Raw genomic sequence first — 17812 nt, 5'->3', positions numbered from 1 at the left:
AGCATCTGGTTTGGGTGCCAGAAAGCCCCCCACTCTGCACCCTCTGGAGGCCAGAAGGGGAGAGAAAAAAGACTGCAATCCAACAGGAGGGACACGAGACATTACAAGGTTGCACTGGGGCCAGGGCATGAGAAGGAAAGGAGGAGCCAGAAAGATTCAGGGCGGGGGGAGGGACTTCCCTGGTGGAGAAGTGGACAGGAATCCGCCTGCCAGTATAGGGGACACAGGTTCGATCCCTGGTCCAGGAAGATTCTACGTGCCTTGGAGCAACTGGGCCCATGAGCCACAAGTACTGAGCCTGCACGCTGTAACTACTGAAGCCCTTGTGCTTAGAATCTGTGCTCTGCTACAAGAGAAGTCACCACAATGAGAAGCCAGGACACCGCATCAAAGAGTAGCCCCTGCTCGTGGCAACTAGAGAAAGACTGAGTACAGCAACAAAGATCCAGTGCAACAGAGAAGTAAATAAATAAATAAAATTATTTTTTAAAAAATAGATTCGGAGGCAGGGCAGGAGGAACTGGACTCAGGGATCCAAGGACTTTGTAGGGCAAGGAGCAGGAAGGGAACAAGGATAGTGCCCAAGGGTGTGGTCCAACTAACTGGGTGGGATGTCAGGGGCCTCCCTGGATTGGTGGAAGATGCTGAGCTCAAATGGGCTTCCCAGGTTGCTCAGTGGTTAAAAAAAAAAAAAAAAAAAAATCGGCCTGCCAGTGCAGGACATGCAGGAAACTCTGGTTCTTTCCCTGGGTGGGGAAGATCCCACTGGAGGAGGAAATGACAACCCACTCCAGTATTCTTGCCTGGAAAGTCCCACGGACAGAGAAGCCTGATGGGCTACAGTCCACGCGCTCAGAGAGAGTCAGATATGACTGAGCCACAACATGGTCACACGCCAAGCTCAGTGGGGATGTGGTTGAGGGTCAGGGTCTGAGAGATGGTCAGAAGCAGATGAGGACCCAGACTGGAGATAGGGTTTGGGATGCTCTCAGAGCATCAGACATCCCTGGAGCTCACCTGGTAAGAAGATGCAGAATGGAGTTCTCCAGGAGAACTGGCCCTGAGAAGCAGACGGAGGAGGAGGGGCAGGAGGCTGCCTGGGGGCTTGGGAGGGCACAAAGAACTGAGGACCAGGAGAGCTTATGGGGGTCAAGAGAAGGGAAGTTTCTAGAAGGACATGGGCTACTGTGTCAAGGCCCTCAGACTCCCTCGGACTTGCCACCTAACATTGACTCTGTCACTTTGCCAGAAGAGCTGCTCCTATGTGTGTGTGTGTATAGCTGGGTGAGTGGTTATCTCTTTAAATGGCTGCTAGGAGAGGGGGGGTTCTGGAATTCTGCTGCATAGAGACATAGTCTTCCTTCTCTCACACCTCTGGGCCCTGTCCAAGGGCCCCCGGAGAGCTGGGGGTGAGTCATTTAGGTGAGTGTGCACAGAGGTGGGGTGTTAGGAAGGCACACCCACTAGAGAACAGAGGTCTCTGGACAGAAGGGAGGTTCCTAAGCTGTGGTGCCTGAGGGGAAGGTGGTCAGTCTTAGGTCTGGGTGGGGCCTGAGAGGGGTCCCCAGAATGAGAAGCCCCAGGCAGGGGTGGAGGAGTAGCCATCTGATGGCTATTCCGTAGCATGATACGGAGGGACATGCAGGAGGGGGTCCCAGGGACCTGGCAGTGAGCAGGGCATGGGTCAGTCTTGCAGGCGTGATCCTTGGCAGCAGTCCCCTGGCATGGGGGTGAAGCGGAGCCTTCAGAGCGGGGGCACCATGCTGGGCTTCTTGGCCAACTCCTTCATCGTTCTGTCCACTGCCTCCAACTACTGGATCCGCTACTCCGGGGGCCACAGTGGCCTTTGGCAGGAGTGTAACAAGGGCGTCTGCTCCAACATCCCTTGCGATAGTGAGGCCCGGAGGCCCAGCTGTCAGACCCCCGCCCCCACCCCCCCCACCCCCGTGAACAGACAGCCCCCAGCACTGACCGCAGCTGTCCCCTCACCTGACACCACATCCTGCAGCACCCCCACCCCCCTGCTCTTTCCACTTCGGCTCCTCCGTGACCGAGGCCACCACGAACTCCCACTTTGGGACCTGCTTCTCTGTTGCAACATTAACCTCCCCTCATGATGTAACTTCCGAGTCCCCATCCAAACCCCTGACTCGGCTCCCAGCCCGGAACCGGCGGTTGGGGGTGATGGGCAAGAGCGGCGCCAGCGGAGGTTGTTGACACGGTCCTTTCTCCCCAGACACGCTGGCGGTGACCGGGGCGTGCATCGTGCTGGCGGCGGGCTGCGGCATCATGGGCTTGGTGATGGGGCTGCGGCTTCTGTGCAGTGAGGGCTACTCCCGGGGTCAGACCACGTGTGCCGTCTTCCTTATCTCGGGTGAGATGGCATAGGGTGGGCCTGGAAGAGAAAGCCCAGGAGCGGGGCAGGGCTCCGGAGGACAGGCTTCGAGGGGGAGGGGCCAAGGGCGGGGGCGGGATGAAGGGGGCCGGAGGGTGGGCGAGAAGGGCGTGGCCAGGGCGGTGGGCGCGGTCAGGGTGGGGCCTGGGTGCCCCCCCGGCCACGCTCACCTAGCGGCGGGGTGGGGCCCAGGCCTGCTTCTGCTGATCGCCCTGACAGTCTACACAGTGAAGAATGCATGGAAAGACGACGTCTTCTATTCCTGGTCCTATTTTTTGGGGTGGCTGGCTTTACCCTTCTGTATTATCGCGGGTAACCTGGACAGCGGAAGAGGGTGGAGAGGAGACTTCCCCGAGGGCCCCGCCCCGCTTCTTGCAGAGTCTTCCCAGCTGCCCTCCCAGGGACTTCCTAACACCCTCCACTCTGGGCCCTTGGAGTCCCAAACCCCAGTCCCCGGGGTCCTCCTGGTCATCTGCGCCAGGACCCACCCTGCTCCACCCGCCCTCCGTTCCCCTTTCTGTCAGGCTTCTGCTTTCTGCTGGCGGACATGATCATGCAGAGCACGGATGCCATCAGTGGATTCCCCGTGTGCTTATGACCGCAGCTGCCTGGGGACAGAATAAAGGATCGGCTCCCACTGCCAGCCGGCCTCACATGACTTTCTGGGGGACCCGAGGATGCGCACACGGGGGTACTTGGAGGCTCGGGGAGGAAGTAAGGACGCGAACCTACAGGGAAAGTGGAGACTTGGGGGACGCAGAGAGATTCCGACGTGGGTAGGACCAAGGACATGGGTTTTGATGGGAACAGGGACAAGGGGGTTGTGGAATTAGGAGGGGACAAGGGGGCGCGTGGAGAGGAGGTAGGGACGCAGACTTGCGGGGAAAGTGGAGGCGGGGGCGGGGGAGGACGGAACGGAGGGAACGCAGAGGTGCGATCGTGGAGGGGATGAGGAATACGAGCGTGGAGAGATCGGAGAAGCCTGCAGACTCAGAGGCTCGGGGACACGAGCACTTCCGCTCTCACCACTCTAGAGAGAGAGAATAAGAGGTGGGGACCTCAGGGAGGGGCCGACCCCGGAGGTCTTCGGGGGAAAAAAAGATTGGGGCAGCTCCCTCCCCCACAAGACCTTTACCCCAGTTCCCGGCCACGCCCCCTTCCTGAAGCTCCTGTCCCTTCCCCTCCGGGTTCCGCCTCCCTCCTCAGGAGCCGCTCCCCATTGGCCCACGTCTGCTGGAGACTCTGCCTCCCGGCCTCCCGATTGGTCCTCTGTCGGGGCGAGGAGGCGGGCGCCGCTGCGGCTGGCGGCGCGTGGCGCAGGCGCAGAGGAGGGCAGAGGGGGCGGGGCGAGCGGTCAGGGAGGCAGAAGGTGAGTTCGGACCCGGCGGGTCGCCGTGGCGGGAAGATGGCGGAGCTGCGCGCGCTCGTGGCTGTCAAGAGGGTCATCGACTTCGCGGTGAAGGTGACCGCCCCCCCCTCCTCTCCCTCGTCCCTGAACCCTGCGGTCGTGTACTTCCGGGGTCACGAGCGCCCACCGTATGAGGGTCTTCTGGCACCTCCCGTGTCTGCCGCTCTCCCAAACGTCCGAGTCACATCTGAGGGCGGAGATCACCGAACGGAGAGGTTCTTAGGTTCCCGTCCTGGTTCATTTAAACCCAGCCCTTCTGGGGTCATGACTCCGTCCCCCTTCCGCCACTTCTATACTCAGTGTCTTGAGAACTGCTTGTGGGCCGAGCTACCGTCTCTGTTTCTTACCTGCTGGAAGAGCCGTGGCCCCTAACGCACGAAGAAACGGAGTCACAGAGAGGCCACTCGGCTGAGAAGGGGCTGAGCCGGGATTCCTAGCCAGGTCCCGCTGACTCCTCACCCCAATTAGTGCCTTTGAACACGAGCCAGGATTTCACTCACTCGGCTGCGTTGCACACTCAGAGGGGTTGGGCACAGGCAGTGTGCTATAATGGAAGTCCTCTGGGAACCCAGAAGCTATCCAGCCCCAGGGCGAGCGAGGAGGCTGTAGCTCGGAAGGAGAAAGGTTTGCTAAAGATGAAAGCCAGTCTGACAAGCTGATGGAAATAGCTTACAGCCTCCACGGGATGGGGTAGAGGGCAGGGTCCCTGAGGACCGGGCTTGTCCCCAGGGAAGCTGGTCTGGACAGAGGTAAATCAGACAGACTCCCTCAGACAAAAGCCACTTTGTCTCAATAGTTGGCTTGAACCAGACTGAAGGCAGTGACTGTCCATCCACGTTTGTCCCCACCTCCCCACTCCCATCAGTACACCTCTGTGTCCCCAGCATTGCCCAATACAGGGCCTGGAAGCCTGTCTGTGCATGAAAACTTCTGTGATTGTTGACAGCTCACATTAAGTGGGTCCTTGCTGTGCACTAGGCAGGGAGATGAATTGATTCAGTCCTTTCAATACCATCTAGATATGAATCCCATTGGACAGGTGAGGACACTGAGGCCCATGGAGGTTCTGTTGGTTGTCGGATCACCCGGCAGGTCAGCAGCAGTCAGGATCTAAAGGTAGCCAGGGCCTCCTCTCATTTCTACGTGACAACCATTTGGCCTAATGACAGCTCTGGCACCATGTGACAGGGGAGTTGCCTCCAACATTTGGGGGGCAAGCTTATTTTGGGGTCCTGCGACCCAATTCTCCTGTTTGCTCCCCCCTCTGTCCCTTTGGGCTCCCATAGCCTCCCTCAGCGCTAGTCCTAGTCGCTGGCCTAAGATACCTGTCTCATCCATCAGACAGGCTCACATTTGACTCAGCTTTAGGTCTCAGCTTGGGCTTCCCTGGTGGCTCAGAAGGTGAAGAATCTGTCTGCAGTGCTAGAGACCCGGGTTCGATCGCTGAGTTGGGAAGATCCCCTGGAGAAGGGAATGGCTACCCACTCCAGTATTCTTGCCTGGAGAACTCCATGGACAGAGGAGCCTGGCAGGCTACAGTCCATGGGGTTGCAAAGAGTCGGACACGACTGAGTGACTAATGTTTTCTTTGGTCCCAGCACAGGACCTGACACCAGGACATGGCGGCCTCTGGTGTTCGTGCCGAATGCCGAAGTGTAAATTCCTCATATGAATTTCTGTCCTTCCCACCCCGTCCCCCCCACCAAGTGTTGGCGCTGCCTGCCCCTCCCACAGTGCCCCAGGGTGTCTCCCTGGATGTGTTTGTTAATGTTCCTTGTTCAGAAAAAAAGTGATTTAAACAGTGCCAACTCCCTAATCACCCAGCCAAACCTGGAGCACCACCCCAGCTTCCTTCCTTCACCTCCGCAGTCTGTCAGTTCTCAGCCCGGTGCCTTCTGCTCTCTCCATCTCTCTGCCCTGCTCCCTCTTCTCCGGCGGTTCAGGCCTCCTCTTCTACCTGAACCCTCAGTGTCGTCTCCTCCCCAGTTCCCCAGTCTCTCCCCTCCAGTTCATCCCTTCCCAGCCTCGGAGTTGGAGGGGGCTTCCTACACCCAGGGCTGACCCTGTGCCCCCACCATCATCCCAGTTTTCCCAAGCTCCTGGAGGACAAAGTCCCAGTCCCTTAGCCTGGGGCTCAGGCCTCTCAGTGGTCCAGCCCTGGCTCCCAGGCCTTCCATCACCCCTCCTTGGTGCCTCCGCGGCTCCAAGCTGCTCAGACTTTCCCAACAGACCAGACTGCTGGTTGCCTTGCGCCTTTGCCCCTGCTGTGCCTTCTGCCTGGGTGCCTTTCCAGCTCCACCCTCCCACCTCTGCTTCTTATCCCTCCCTTGTCCTGCCTAATTCCCATCTCATCTATTGCAGTAGGGCTAAGGGATTCTATGATGTCACCACCTCCCGGAAATCCCCCCTCCCCCACCGCCTCATCCCTTTAGGCTACTCTGATGTGTCCTTGGGCCCTCCCGCAGCCCCTTGGGCTTGGTCTCAGCCCTTCCCACACTGGATTAATTAAGATCCTCTGTTTGCCCAGATGTCCACACCCCGCCCCCAGGTTGGCAGCTGTTTTTTGGGGGGGGGGGGGGGGCGGGGCGTGTGCAAAGCCTGACACAACTCTGTGTTCCCAGCATTGCCCTAGTCTCTGAGGCCTTCCGTGGTCACCTGCTCGGCCTCTCTGTGCCTCCGTTGCCCCATCTAGCAAGTGGGGATGGCAGTGGCAGTAACCAGCCTCCTGGGCTCTTTGGATGGTTAAACGAGTTTAGGCTTATAAAGCCCTTGGAAGCTTTGCCTGCCTGTTTCTGTTGAGGGTTAATTTGTTGCACCTTAAAGAGAAAGCCTGGATGCTCCACTGAATCATCTCCCTCAATTTATAAAAACATCTTTATTCAAAAAAAGAAAAAAAGACCATATTGAGTTTGCAGGCCAACCATTGTTTCCCGACTTAAGTAATTTAAGTAAGCAGTGTTTCTGAAGCCTGGAAACAACTCAAGCTTCAAAGGTCTTCCCTGGAGATGAGCTGGCACAGGTCCCCGCTACCAGAGAACTCACATCTATTTCTCCCTGGGAGTTGGGAGTCCGGGGCTGGGCATCCTGCCAGGGCTGGAACAGGCTGGGGCGCTCCCTTGGCCCCCGCTGACTCCCCCCAGTGAGGCCTTGTACTGATTTGGGGGGCCACTTTCCTGTTTATAAAGGGGAGGCTCCTATGTTGAATTTTTTTTTTTTTTAATGAAAGAAAGGGCTTTGGTGTTTTAGTTTCCATACTGTTTAGTAAGTGACTGATCAGCAGACAGGTGCCCTTGTGAGCAGGCTGTCATTTAGTCATCCGACAAATACAATGCATTCACCATGTGCCAGGCACCGTGCTAGGCCCAGGGGATATGGTCATGACCAAAATGCACATAAATTCCTGTCTTCGTGGAGTTGACATTTGGCTGGAGAGAAGACAGGTCTGACATGTGTCATGTGGCTGGGGGTTGGCCATGGTGACAGGAAGAGAAAGATGAGACGGAGAGTTGAGAGGGTTGCAGTTTGAGGAAGATGGCCAGGGAAGGCAGAAGGAGGTGAGGGATGGAGCCAACGGCATGTCTGGGGAAATCTTGTGTGATCCACCCAGTAGAGGTTCTAGTAGGAAAAGAAGAACAACACATGGACTCAGTGCATGGTGTTTGCTCCATGGCTTTTTCTGTAAAGTTAATTGATTAAGTTCTAGATTCTGTGCCCTATTGTTGGTGCCAAGATGACTTTTCCAAAACTGGGATAGGGTTGTACTTTTTCTCTTTCTCCCCCTCCTCCTCTTATTTTATTTTTTTTATTTTATTTATTTTTTTTTCCCCTCCGCCTTTTAATGTTACCAGTCCCTGAGGCCCAGGCAGACTGGGAGACCCCTCCCCAAATCCCACACTCCCATCTCAGTTCTGTCCTGTGAATGGGAGGAACAGCCACACCTCCGCCAGGCCCAGAGAAACCGGTGCAGGGAAATAGTAAGAGAGAGAATCCCAGTGCCCCCCATTGGGCCATGCTGTCACCCTGGATCTGCTCTGTTCAAGGAAAAGAGAGAGGGAGGTCCTGAGGGAGGTTATGTAGGTTCCCAAGCCAAGCTCCCCTGGGCATCTCTCTCTCAGGCTGGAGCCCAATTCAGTGTCCCCCTCTCTGCTAACGTACCCACTGGAAACCCGAGAGTCCACCCGGCTCTTCCCTCTCACCACTCCCCTCCTCCACCCCGGCACTCCGTCAGTTTCACCTCCAAAGACCTCCAGTGCATCCAGTTCCCCATCACCGCTGTCACGGCTGTCCAAAGCAGTCATTTCTGATTTCGGTGACCGACAGCCATCCAGTCCCCACTTCCGCTCTTGCCATTTTTCCAGTTTTCTCCACCAAGAATCCAGAATGACCTGGTGCAAACTTAAGTTGGATGCACTCACCTCTTTATGCTGTTCTTTGGATCAAGGCCCAGCTCCCTGGCGGGGCCTGCTGGGCCCTGGACAGTCATATTCCTTTCCTGTTGCTCCTGAAACTAGTTACCATAACTTGTGTGACTCCCAACAACCCAGATTCCTTCTCTTCCAGGTCTGGAGGTCAGATGTCTGCAGTGAGTGTACTGGATTAAGTTCAAGGTGTCAGCAGGGCTGTGTGCCTTCCAGAGGCTCCAGGAGAGAATCTGTCTCTTGCCTTTGCCAGCTCCTAGAGGCCCCCTGCATCCCTTGGCTTGTGGCCCCTTCCTCTGTCTTCAGTCGGTAGCATAGCATTTTCAGTCTCTCTTGGACCCTGACACTCTCTCCCCTCCCTCTTTCACTTATAAGGAATGCTGTGACTCATTTGAGCCCACCTGGTTCATACCAAGTAACCTCTCTCAGAATCCTGAATGTAAGCACTTTTGCATAAGTCCCTTTTACCACGTAGGCTACAGTCACCATGCAGGCGACAGTCACAGGGTTAGGATGTGGACATCTTGAGGATCATGCCGGTTCAGCCCTTGCCAGCCTCTGCAACAGCACACTGCATTCCTCTGGCCACAACAGCTCCCTGGGACTCCTCAAACCCCAGGGCCTTTGCACGTGCTCCTCCCACCCCTGACACTTTCCCACACACTTTACCCCTCAATGCCAGTTCCCCTTCAGGTTCAGCTTAACTGCCACTGCCTCAGGGAATCCTCCCCTGATAGCCTCCAGCATCAGCCTGGGCAGGGCCCCCCTCGTCCTGTCTTAAGCTCCCTGACTCCTCCTCTAGGATTGTCAGGTGGTACAGAAGGAGACTAGAGTGCTTGGGGCCCAGGGCACTGCCGACTGACCACATGACTGTGGGACAGTTACTCCCATTCGGGGCCTTCCCTGGTGGCTCAGGGTAAAGAATCCACCTGCCAAGCAGGAGACACAGGTTCAATCCCTGGATTGGGAAGATTCCCTGGAGAAGGAAACGGCAACCTCCTCCAGTATTCTTGCCTGGAGAATCCCACGGACAAAGGAGCCTGGCGGGCTACAGGCCATAGGGTCGCAAAGAGTCGGACAAGACCGAAGCGATTTAGCAGGCATGCACGTGGTCCCCATTCAGCCTGGGTGGAGCTTGGTGTCTCAGCCCCTGCCTCCTCACCTGCTTCCCTCTGACCTTGCCCCTTCCCCTCCTGGCTGAGCAGATCCGGGTGAAGCCTGACAAGACGGGTGTGGTCACGGATGGCGTGAAGCATTCCATGAACCCCTTCTGTGAAATCGCAGTGGAGGAGGCCGTGCGGCTCAAGGAGAAGAAGCTAGTGAAAGAAATCATTGCCGTCAGCTGCGGGCCTGCCCAGTGCCAGGTGCTCTGGGCCTAGGGAGGGGCTGGGGCCCCACGTCCTGCGTCAGAGGGAGGAGGGGCCGGGGGCTGGATCCCTGGGTCTGAGGGAGGAGGGGCTGGGGGCCTGTGCTCCTCAGTCCCCTTCGGGCTAGAAGCCAAGTCAAGCCCCTTCTTTGCCCGGCAGGAGACAATCCGCACCGCTCTGGCCATGGGTGCAGACCGGGGCATCCATGTGGAGGTGCCTGCTGCAGAAGCGAATCACCTGGGTCCCCTGCAGGTGGCTCGGGTCCTGGCCAAGCTGGCAGAGAAGGAGAAAGTGGACCTGGTGCTGCTGGGAAAGCAGGTAGGTGGCAGAATCATGATTCAAACTGGCTGAAGCCAAAAAGCAGACTTATTAGTTCATGTGAGGAAGCTTCAGGCACAGCTTGTTCTAGGTCCCACATGCTATAATCTGTAACTCTGTGTTAGCTTTACTCTCTGTAGCTCCAGGCTCACATCCCAGCAGCCTGAGAACCCCAGCAGAAAGGCAGGAACCTCTATTACAAGGAGTCCAGCAAAACTTTCAGAGCTGACTCTTCATTGGTCTAGCTGGAGTCACGTGCCCATCCTTGAACTAATCACTGGGGTTGGAGATAAAGTGTTCCCACTGGCCCAGATGCCATCCATGTGGTTGCTCTGTGTGACCAGAACAGGTGTGCCTAGAGTGACACCACTGGAATATTTAGAAAAGGGGCAAAGACATACCAGGGCCCCTCATGTGCTCCTCAAAAACTAACTGCCTCTCTCGGGGCCTGAGTGAGGGGAAGGGAGCATTGTGGACCAGGAGTCAGCAAATTGGTCCATGGCCACCACTGATTTTATAAATAAAGTTTTACTGAAATGCTACCACATGTGTTTATGTAGACACCTATTGTCTATGGGTGCTTATGCTCTATAGGGGCAAAGCTGAGTGATCCTAAGAGTGTTTATATTTTTTACCTGGCCTGTTATAGAAACATTTGCCAGCCTCCTTTCTAGAACAAAAGCCCAAATGTTACCTGAGAAACCCCATCATTGTACAGTCTTCTCTCTTCTCCACTCAGGCCATCGATGATGACTGTAACCAGACAGGGCAGATGACAGCCGGATTTCTGGACTGGCCACAGGTGAGGCCAGAGTGCGGACCATCTGCTGAAGGCCAGGCCTGGGGGCTCAGAACACAGCCACCCGATCTCTGCCCTTCTGGAGGGAGGCAGGTGTGAAGCTGGACGCCTGCTCCAGTGGGCAGAAGTGGGGTCGCATATGCAAGACTCCAGGCCTCCTCTGGGCCTTCACGTGCCCCTTCCCCATCCTGCTGCTCCTCAGCCACACCCAGCTTAGCCCTACCCCAGGGCCTTTGCACCTGCTGTTCTCTCAGCCTGGAACAGGATTCTCTCAGATCACCTCAAGGCTTTTGACTTACCTCCAGATTTCTCCTCAGGTTTCACCTCTTCAGAGAGGCCTACTTGCTCACAATCTATGAAATATGCCCCCTCTCCAACCCCATGAGCCCCATTCCTGCCTAACTGAAATGCAAATGACAGGAGTCATTTAAAATTTTTCACAGCCACTTTCAAGAAGTAAAAAAGGCCAAATTTATTTCAATGTTATTTTAGTTCACATATCAAAAATATTATTTTAACATGTCACAGAGAAAAAATATTGGGCTATTTTACATTCTTTTGGTTTTGGTATGAGGTTTTTGAAATCCAGTGTGTATTTTATATTTACAGAGTATTTCAATTCAGATGCTCAGTTTCTATCAGAAATATTCAGATTCCTAAAACTCAGTGTTGAAAAAGTAGATTCATATGCCCAAGTTGTTCCAAACAGGCTTAAATAATGATCAAATATCCGGCACATATATAAAGTACAATTAAGTGAACTTTGGTACATGTTACACATATATTACACACCCATGAAACCATCCCCACAGTTATGATCATGGATCCTGCTTATTGGTTTTAAAATTTAAATTAACGAAATAAAATGAAAAATTCCATCCACACCTCAGTGGAACTAACCACATTTCATGTGCTCAGAAGCCACCTGTGGCCAGTGGCCACTGTGTGTTTACTTGGTTATCAGTGGTCTTCACTGCAGGATAAATGGCCCCAAAGCCGGAACCTTATCAGTTATGTTCATGGTGTATCTCCAAGAGCAGGCTCGTGGGACATTCCGGGTGAGACCTGAAAGATTTGTCCAGTGAATAAGTGACACAATAGAGAGAACAGATTGGTTAGACAGAGGGCGTAGGTCACATCTGGAAATGGTGATTCAGGACCGAAGGACCCAAGAGCCTTGGGCCAGAGGGTGGGCACTATGTGAAGAAGGTGGGGCCCCAGAGGATGTTTTGAGGATCGAGGTACGCTTGAGCTTCTGTTGTCAAGAGGCCTCAAAGGAGCTCTTGGGGACAGAAAGATGGGTAAATGAGACCATGACACGAGCCTTGAACCAGCCTAGACATGTTTTTGAGCCTCTCTCTCTCTGCCTCAGTTTTCCTCATCTGTAAAGTGGGATAATAGCACTTCCCTCATAGAGTTCCTAGGAGGATCTGATGATTTAATACATTTCAGTCATTTGGAACAGTGTCCCATACTCAACATGTGTTCGTTATTGAGAAAGGGAGATCCAGTGGGTAGGTTTAGGATATTAGGAACTATACCCTGAGTCCCATGAAAGACACCCTCCCCTGGATTTTTGAGATCCCTCTCTGTGACTTCCTTAGTTAACCTCCCCTGTGTCCCCCCACGCTGTCCCTCCCCAGGGCACATTCGCCTCCCAGGTGACACTGGAAGGGGACAAGATCAAAGTAGAGCGGGAGATTGATGGGGGCCTGGAGACTCTGCGCTTGAAGTTGCCTGCTGTGGTGACCGCTGACCTGCGGCTCAATGAGCCCCGCTATGCAACATTGCCCAATATCATGGTGAGTACTTAGCAGAGGGGCCACTGGGGGGCTGGGAAGGGGCGGGTGCTGCAGGCCCCATGCCTTACTGGTGGTCAGGTGGGAGGAGAGCAGACCCAAAGGACGTTTCCAAAGTCAGTTCAGTTCAGTTCAGTTCAGTCGCTCAGTCGTGTCCGACTCTGCAACCCCATAAATTGCAGCACGCCAGGCCTCCCTGTCCATCACCAACTCCCAGAGTTCGCTCAAACTCAACATCGAGTCGGTGATGCCATCCAGTCATCTCATCCTCTGTCATCCCCTTCTCCTCCTGCCCCCAATCCCTCCCAGCATCAGAGTCTTTTCCAGTGAGTCAGCTCTTTGCATGAGGTGGCCAAAGTACTGGAGTTTCAGCTTTAGCATCATTCCTTCCAAAGAACACCGAGGACTGATCTCCTTTAGGATGGACTGGTTGGATCTCCTTGCAGTCCAAGGGACTCTCAAGAGTCTTTTCTAACATCACAGTTCAAAAGCATCAGTTCTTCGGTGCTCAGCTTTCTTCACAGTCCAACTCTCACATCCAAACATGACTACTGGAAAAACCATAGCCTTGACTAGACTGACCTTTGTTGGCAAAGTAATGTCTCTGCAATCTTGATTCCAGCTTGTGCTTCTTCCAGCCCAGCGTTTCTCATGATGTACTCTGCATATAAGTTAAATAAGCAGGGTGACAATATACAGCCTTGACATACTCCTTTTCCTATATGGAACCAGTCTGTTGTTCCATGTCCAGTTCTAACTGTTGCTTCCTGACCTGTATGCAGGTTTCTTAAGAGGCAAGTCAGGTGGTCTGGTATTCCCATCTCTTTCAGAATTTTCCACAGTTTTTTGTGATCCACACAGTCAAAGGCTTTGGCATAGTCAATAAAGCGGAAATAGATGTTTTTCTGGAACTCTCTTGGAGAAGGCAATGGCACCCCACTCCAGTACTCTTGCCTGGAAAATCCCATGGACGGAGGAGGCTGGTACGCTGCAGTCCATGGGCTTGCGAAGAGTTGGACACGACTGAGCGACTTCCCTTTCACTTTTCACTTTCATGCATTGGAGAAGGAAATGGCAACCCACTCCAGTGTTCTTGCCTGGAGAATCCCAGGGACAGGGGAGCCTGGTGGGCTGCCGTCTCTGGGGTCGCACAGAGTCGGACACGACTGAAGTGACGCAGCAGCAGCAGCAGCAGCAGCAGTAGCAGCTGGAACTCTCTTGCTTTTTCGGTGATCCAGCGGGTGTTGGCAATTTGATCTCTGGTTCCTCTGCCTTTTCTAAAACCAGCTTGAACATCTAGAAGTTCACGGTTCACGTATTGCTGAAGCCTGACTTGGAGAATTTTGAGCATTACTTTACTAGTGTGTGGGATGAGTGCAATTGTGTGGTAGTTTGAGCATTCTTTGGCATTGCCTTTCTTTGGGATTGGAATGAAAACAGACCTTTTCCAGTCCTGTGGCCACTGCTGAGTTTTCCAAATTTGCTGGCATATTGAGTGCAGCACTTTCACAGAATCATCTTTCAGGATTTGAAATAGCTCTACTGGAATTCCATCACCTCCACTAGCTTTGTTCATAGTGTTGCTTTCTAAGGCCCACTTGACTTCACATTCCAGGATGTCTGGCTCTAGGTGAGTGATTACACCATCGTGATTATCTTGGTCATGAAGATCTTTTTGGTACAGTTCTTCTGTGTTTTCTTGCCACCTCTTCTTAATATCTTCTGCTTCTATTAGGTCCATACCATTTCTGTCCTTTATCGAGCCCATCTTTGCATGAAATGTTCCCTTAGTATCTCTAATTTTCTTGACGAGATCTCTAGTCTTTCCCATTCTGTTGTTTTCCTCTATTTCTTTGCCTTGATCACTGAGGAAGGCTTTCTTATCTCTCCTTGCTATTCTTTGGAACTCTGAATTCAGATGCTTATATCTTTCCATTTCTCCTTTGCTTTTTGCCTCTCTTCTTTTCACAGCTATTTGTAAGGCCTCCTCAGACAGCCATTTTGCTTTTTTGCATTTCTTTTCCCTGGGGATGGTCTTGATCCCTGTCTTCTGTACAGTGTCACGAACCTCAATCCATAGTTCATCGGGCACTCTTATCTATCAGATCTAGTCCCTTAAATCTATTTCCCACTTCTACTGTATAATCATAAGGAATTTGATTTAGGTCATACCTGAATGGTCTAGTGGTTTTCCCTACTTTCTTCAATTTAAGTCTGAATTTGGCAATGAGGAGTTCATGATCTGAGCCACAGTCAGCTCCCAGTCTTGTTTTTGCTGACTGTATAGAGCTTCTTCATCTTTGGCTGCAAAGAATATAATCAGTCGGATTTCGGTGTTGACCATCTGGTGATGTCCATGTGTAGAGTCTTCTCTTGTGTTGTTGGAAGAGGGTGTTTGCTATGACCAGTGCGTTCTCTTGGCAAAACTCTATTAGCCTTTGCCCTGCTTCATTCCGCATTCCAAGGCCAAATTTGCCTGCTACCCCAGGTGTTTCTTGACTTCTACTTTTGCATTCCAGTCCCCTATAATGAAAAGGACATCTTTTTTGGGTGTTAGTTCTAAAAGGTCTTGTAGGTCTTCACAGAACCATTCAACTTCAGCTTCTTCAGTGTTACTGGTTGGGGCATAGACTTGGATAACTGTGATACTGAATGGTTTGCCTTGGAAATGAACAGAGATCATTCTGTAGTTTTCGAGATTGCATCCAAGTACTGCATTTTGGACTCTTTTGTTGACCATGATGGCTACTCCATTTCTTCTAAGGGATTCCTGCCCTTAGACAGAGGGTTCACTGAATCATTTCTGCCAATAGAGTTCCGGGAGACGGTGCTGTTTTGGCGAATGGAGCAGGTTTTTGGTCACCTCAGCCAGCAGAAAGGCTTCACTGGCCAATAGGAAGGTTTACCCGTCATTCCAACATATAGGAAAAGTTGATTGTGTAATCTTAGCCAATTAGATCATCTTGGTTCATCAGGGAGGGTTCCGCTGGTAATCATTACCAACAGGAAAGAATCATTTAGGCCTAACTAGGAAAAGTTCATGGGGTCTCTTGGCAAACATGGTGAAATCACTGTTCATCTAGATTCTAGCATGTGGAGAACATTGTGGGCCATCTCAGCCAATAGGGTGCATTCAGTGAACCATCTCAGCCAATAGGGAGAGTTCATTGTGTTTTCTCAGCCAAACCGTTCTCCTGTTTGTCATTTATCCAACAAGGAAGGTTCATTGACTCATCATAGCCAATAGGTGAGTTCAGTGAGTTATCTCAGCCAATAGGAAGGTATCAGTGTGTCATCCCAGCCAATAGAGAGTGTTTAGTAGGTCATTTCATTTAACAGGGAGGGTTCACTGAGTCATCCCAACAAGGGGAGTACAATCGGTCATCTTGGCCAAAGGTCCATTGAGTTATTATTGCTAGAGGATGACTTTTCCCACCCTTTCCAGCCAGTGAAGGACTTCCCACGGTGGTTAACTAAAGGGGGGCTTCCACAATAGGAAGGCTCCCCAGGGCACCCCAGCCAGCAGGAGTTGTCCGCACCAAGTGTGGCCCTGTAAGAGGTCACATGTGCCCTGGCCAGTGGGCAGATCCAGAGGGTTCAGCCGATGGGAGTGGTTCTGCAGGTGTGGCACACATGCCAAGGGGCTGCAAGAGGGTGGGCAGGGGCCGGGGCAGCCCTGTGAAATCACGGCCTCCTGAGTGCAGAAAGCCAAGAAGAAGAAGATCGAGGTGATGAAGGCAGGGGACCTGGGCGTGGACCTGACCTCCAAGCTCTCCGTGATTAGCGTGGAAGACCCGCCCCAGCGCACGGCTGGTGTCAAGGTGGAGACCACAGAGGACCTGGTGGCCAAACTGAAGGAGATTGGGCGCATCTGAGCCCCTTCCCTGAAACCCAGCAATAAAACCATGACTCCTCCGACGTCTGTCTCCATTAACTCATTCCCCGGGAATCCCTTCTTTGATTCATTCAATGAACATTTATTCAAGTCTCCCATGTGCCAGGTCCTGTGCTGGGCAACACTGGGGTCCCAAGTGAGTTTTGTCAGGCCCCTGCCTTTGAGGAGCTTCCATGTTGAAGGAGGGACAGACATGGGTGCCTGGCCTTTGCTGAGACTTGGGTCACAAGAGGGAATGATGCCGGAAGCTCTGGTCCTGGTTGGGCAGACAGGCAAGCAACAGACAATCCAAACGTAGGGTGGGGATGAAGAGCTGAGCCCTGGAGTCAGAGATGGTGATTTTAGAGCCTCACTCTCATACTTACCAGTTGTGAGATCTTGAGTGAGTTACTTCCTGTCTCTGATGTTCAGTTTCCTCATTTGGACAATCAAAACAGGAAGAGCTTGGTACAGTGGTTAAGGGCCTGGTTAACCCAGGTTCAGCTCCCAGCCTGCCCAGTCCCTGGCTCTGGGAGGACCTTTGGCAGACTCCTATTCTCTGAGCCTGGGCTTCTTCCTCCATCAAGTGGAGTCAGTAATGATACCTGTTTTCTGCTTGTTTGTTATGGTATAAGGTGCGTGCTAAGTCGCTTCAGTATTGTCTGACTCTTTGCAACACCATGGACTGTAGCCTGCCAGTCTCTTCTGTCCATGGGATTTCCCAGGCAAGAATACTAGAGTAGGTTGCCATGCCCTCCTCCAGGGGATCTCGAACCAGGGATTGAACCCGTCTCCTGCATTGCAGGCGGATTCTTTGCCACTGAGACACCAGGAAAAACCATCGCAGCGTAACAAACCTCTCTAAAACTTGGTGGCATAAACCTACAGTTGCTTTGCTCATAAATCTGAAGTTTCGGCAGGGTTTGGCAGGGACAGCTTGCCTCTTCACGCAGCATCTGTTTGGGTGGCTCTAATGGGAAGTCCTAGATGCCCCAGTCACGTGCCTGGAGCTGTTGACTTGAGCTGGCTGTTGGCCACGATACCTCTCTGGGGGGGTGATTGAGCTTCCTCTCAGCATGGCAGCTGACTCCCAAGAGGGAGTGCCCCACAGTACAGAGAGTGGACAGTGCCAGTCTCTCAAGGCCTAGATACAGAAACGCACAGGGCCACTTGTGCTGTACCCTCTCTTGGTCCAACAGTCCCAGAGCCCACCCAGATCCAAGGAAAGGGGGCATAGACTCTATTTCTTAACAGAAGAAGTGTGGCATTTTTTGCCATTTTGAAGCTACAAAACCTACCCCATGGGATTTTGGAGGGTTAATTACAATAGCACCATACCATGATGTGCAGAAACCATACCTGATGTGCAGAAAATGCTCACTCTGTATTATGACCATTATTATCATTAGCATGGGATTGGGGGGAAGCTCTCAG

General features: G+C 52.9%; 1 protein-coding gene and 1 long non-coding RNA gene across 3 annotated transcripts; one reads left to right on the top strand and one right to left on the bottom strand.

Moving 5' to 3' along the window:
• Positions 1-462: 462 nt before the first annotated feature.
• LOC121816383 (uncharacterized) lies at positions 463-4238 on the bottom strand. Its single transcript, XR_006055978.2, has 2 exons — positions 4151-4238; positions 463-3990 (listed from the first exon to the last, which is right to left on the bottom strand). It is a non-coding gene; the product is annotated as an uncharacterized LOC121816383 (long non-coding RNA).
• On the top strand, positions 2235-16422 carry ETFB (electron transfer flavoprotein subunit beta). Of its 2 annotated transcripts, none has more exons than XM_042231083.2 (6): positions 2235-3171; positions 9427-9585; positions 9748-9906; positions 10646-10708; positions 12349-12507; positions 16209-16422. In XM_042231083.2, the coding sequence occupies exons 1-6, from the start codon at positions 3073-3075 to the stop codon at positions 16377-16379; spliced, it is 810 nt and encodes a 269-aa protein (XP_042087017.1). In that variant the 5' UTR covers positions 2235-3072; the 3' UTR covers positions 16380-16422. The 2 variants fall into 2 exon arrangements, with proteins under 2 accessions (XP_042087017.1, XP_004015435.3); XM_004015386.5 differs by lacking the exon at positions 2235-3171 and adding an exon at positions 3760-3857.
• Positions 16423-17812: the final 1390 nt, after the last annotated feature.

Source organism: Ovis aries, chromosome 14 (genome assembly GCF_016772045.2).
Source record: "Ovis aries strain OAR_USU_Benz2616 breed Rambouillet chromosome 14, ARS-UI_Ramb_v3.0, whole genome shotgun sequence".
Taxonomy (NCBI): domain Eukaryota; kingdom Metazoa; phylum Chordata; class Mammalia; order Artiodactyla; family Bovidae; genus Ovis; species Ovis aries.
The sequence above is the reverse complement of the archived record's forward strand: the minus strand, read 5'-3'. Positions and strand labels throughout refer to the sequence as shown.

Excerpts from the sequence above, each read along its gene's own strand:
- ETFB (XM_042231083.2), top strand. The coding sequence starts at position 3,073 with ATGCGCACACGGGGGTACTTGGAGGCTCGGGGAGGAAGTAAGGACGCG. Across the intron at positions 9,907-10,645 it reads TGGTGCTGCTGGGAAAGCAG|GCCATCGATGATGACTGTAA; the intron begins GTAGGTGGCAGA and ends TTCTCCACTCAG. Across the intron at positions 10,709-12,348 it reads GATTTCTGGACTGGCCACAG|GGCACATTCGCCTCCCAGGT; the intron begins GTGAGGCCAGAG and ends GTCCCTCCCCAG.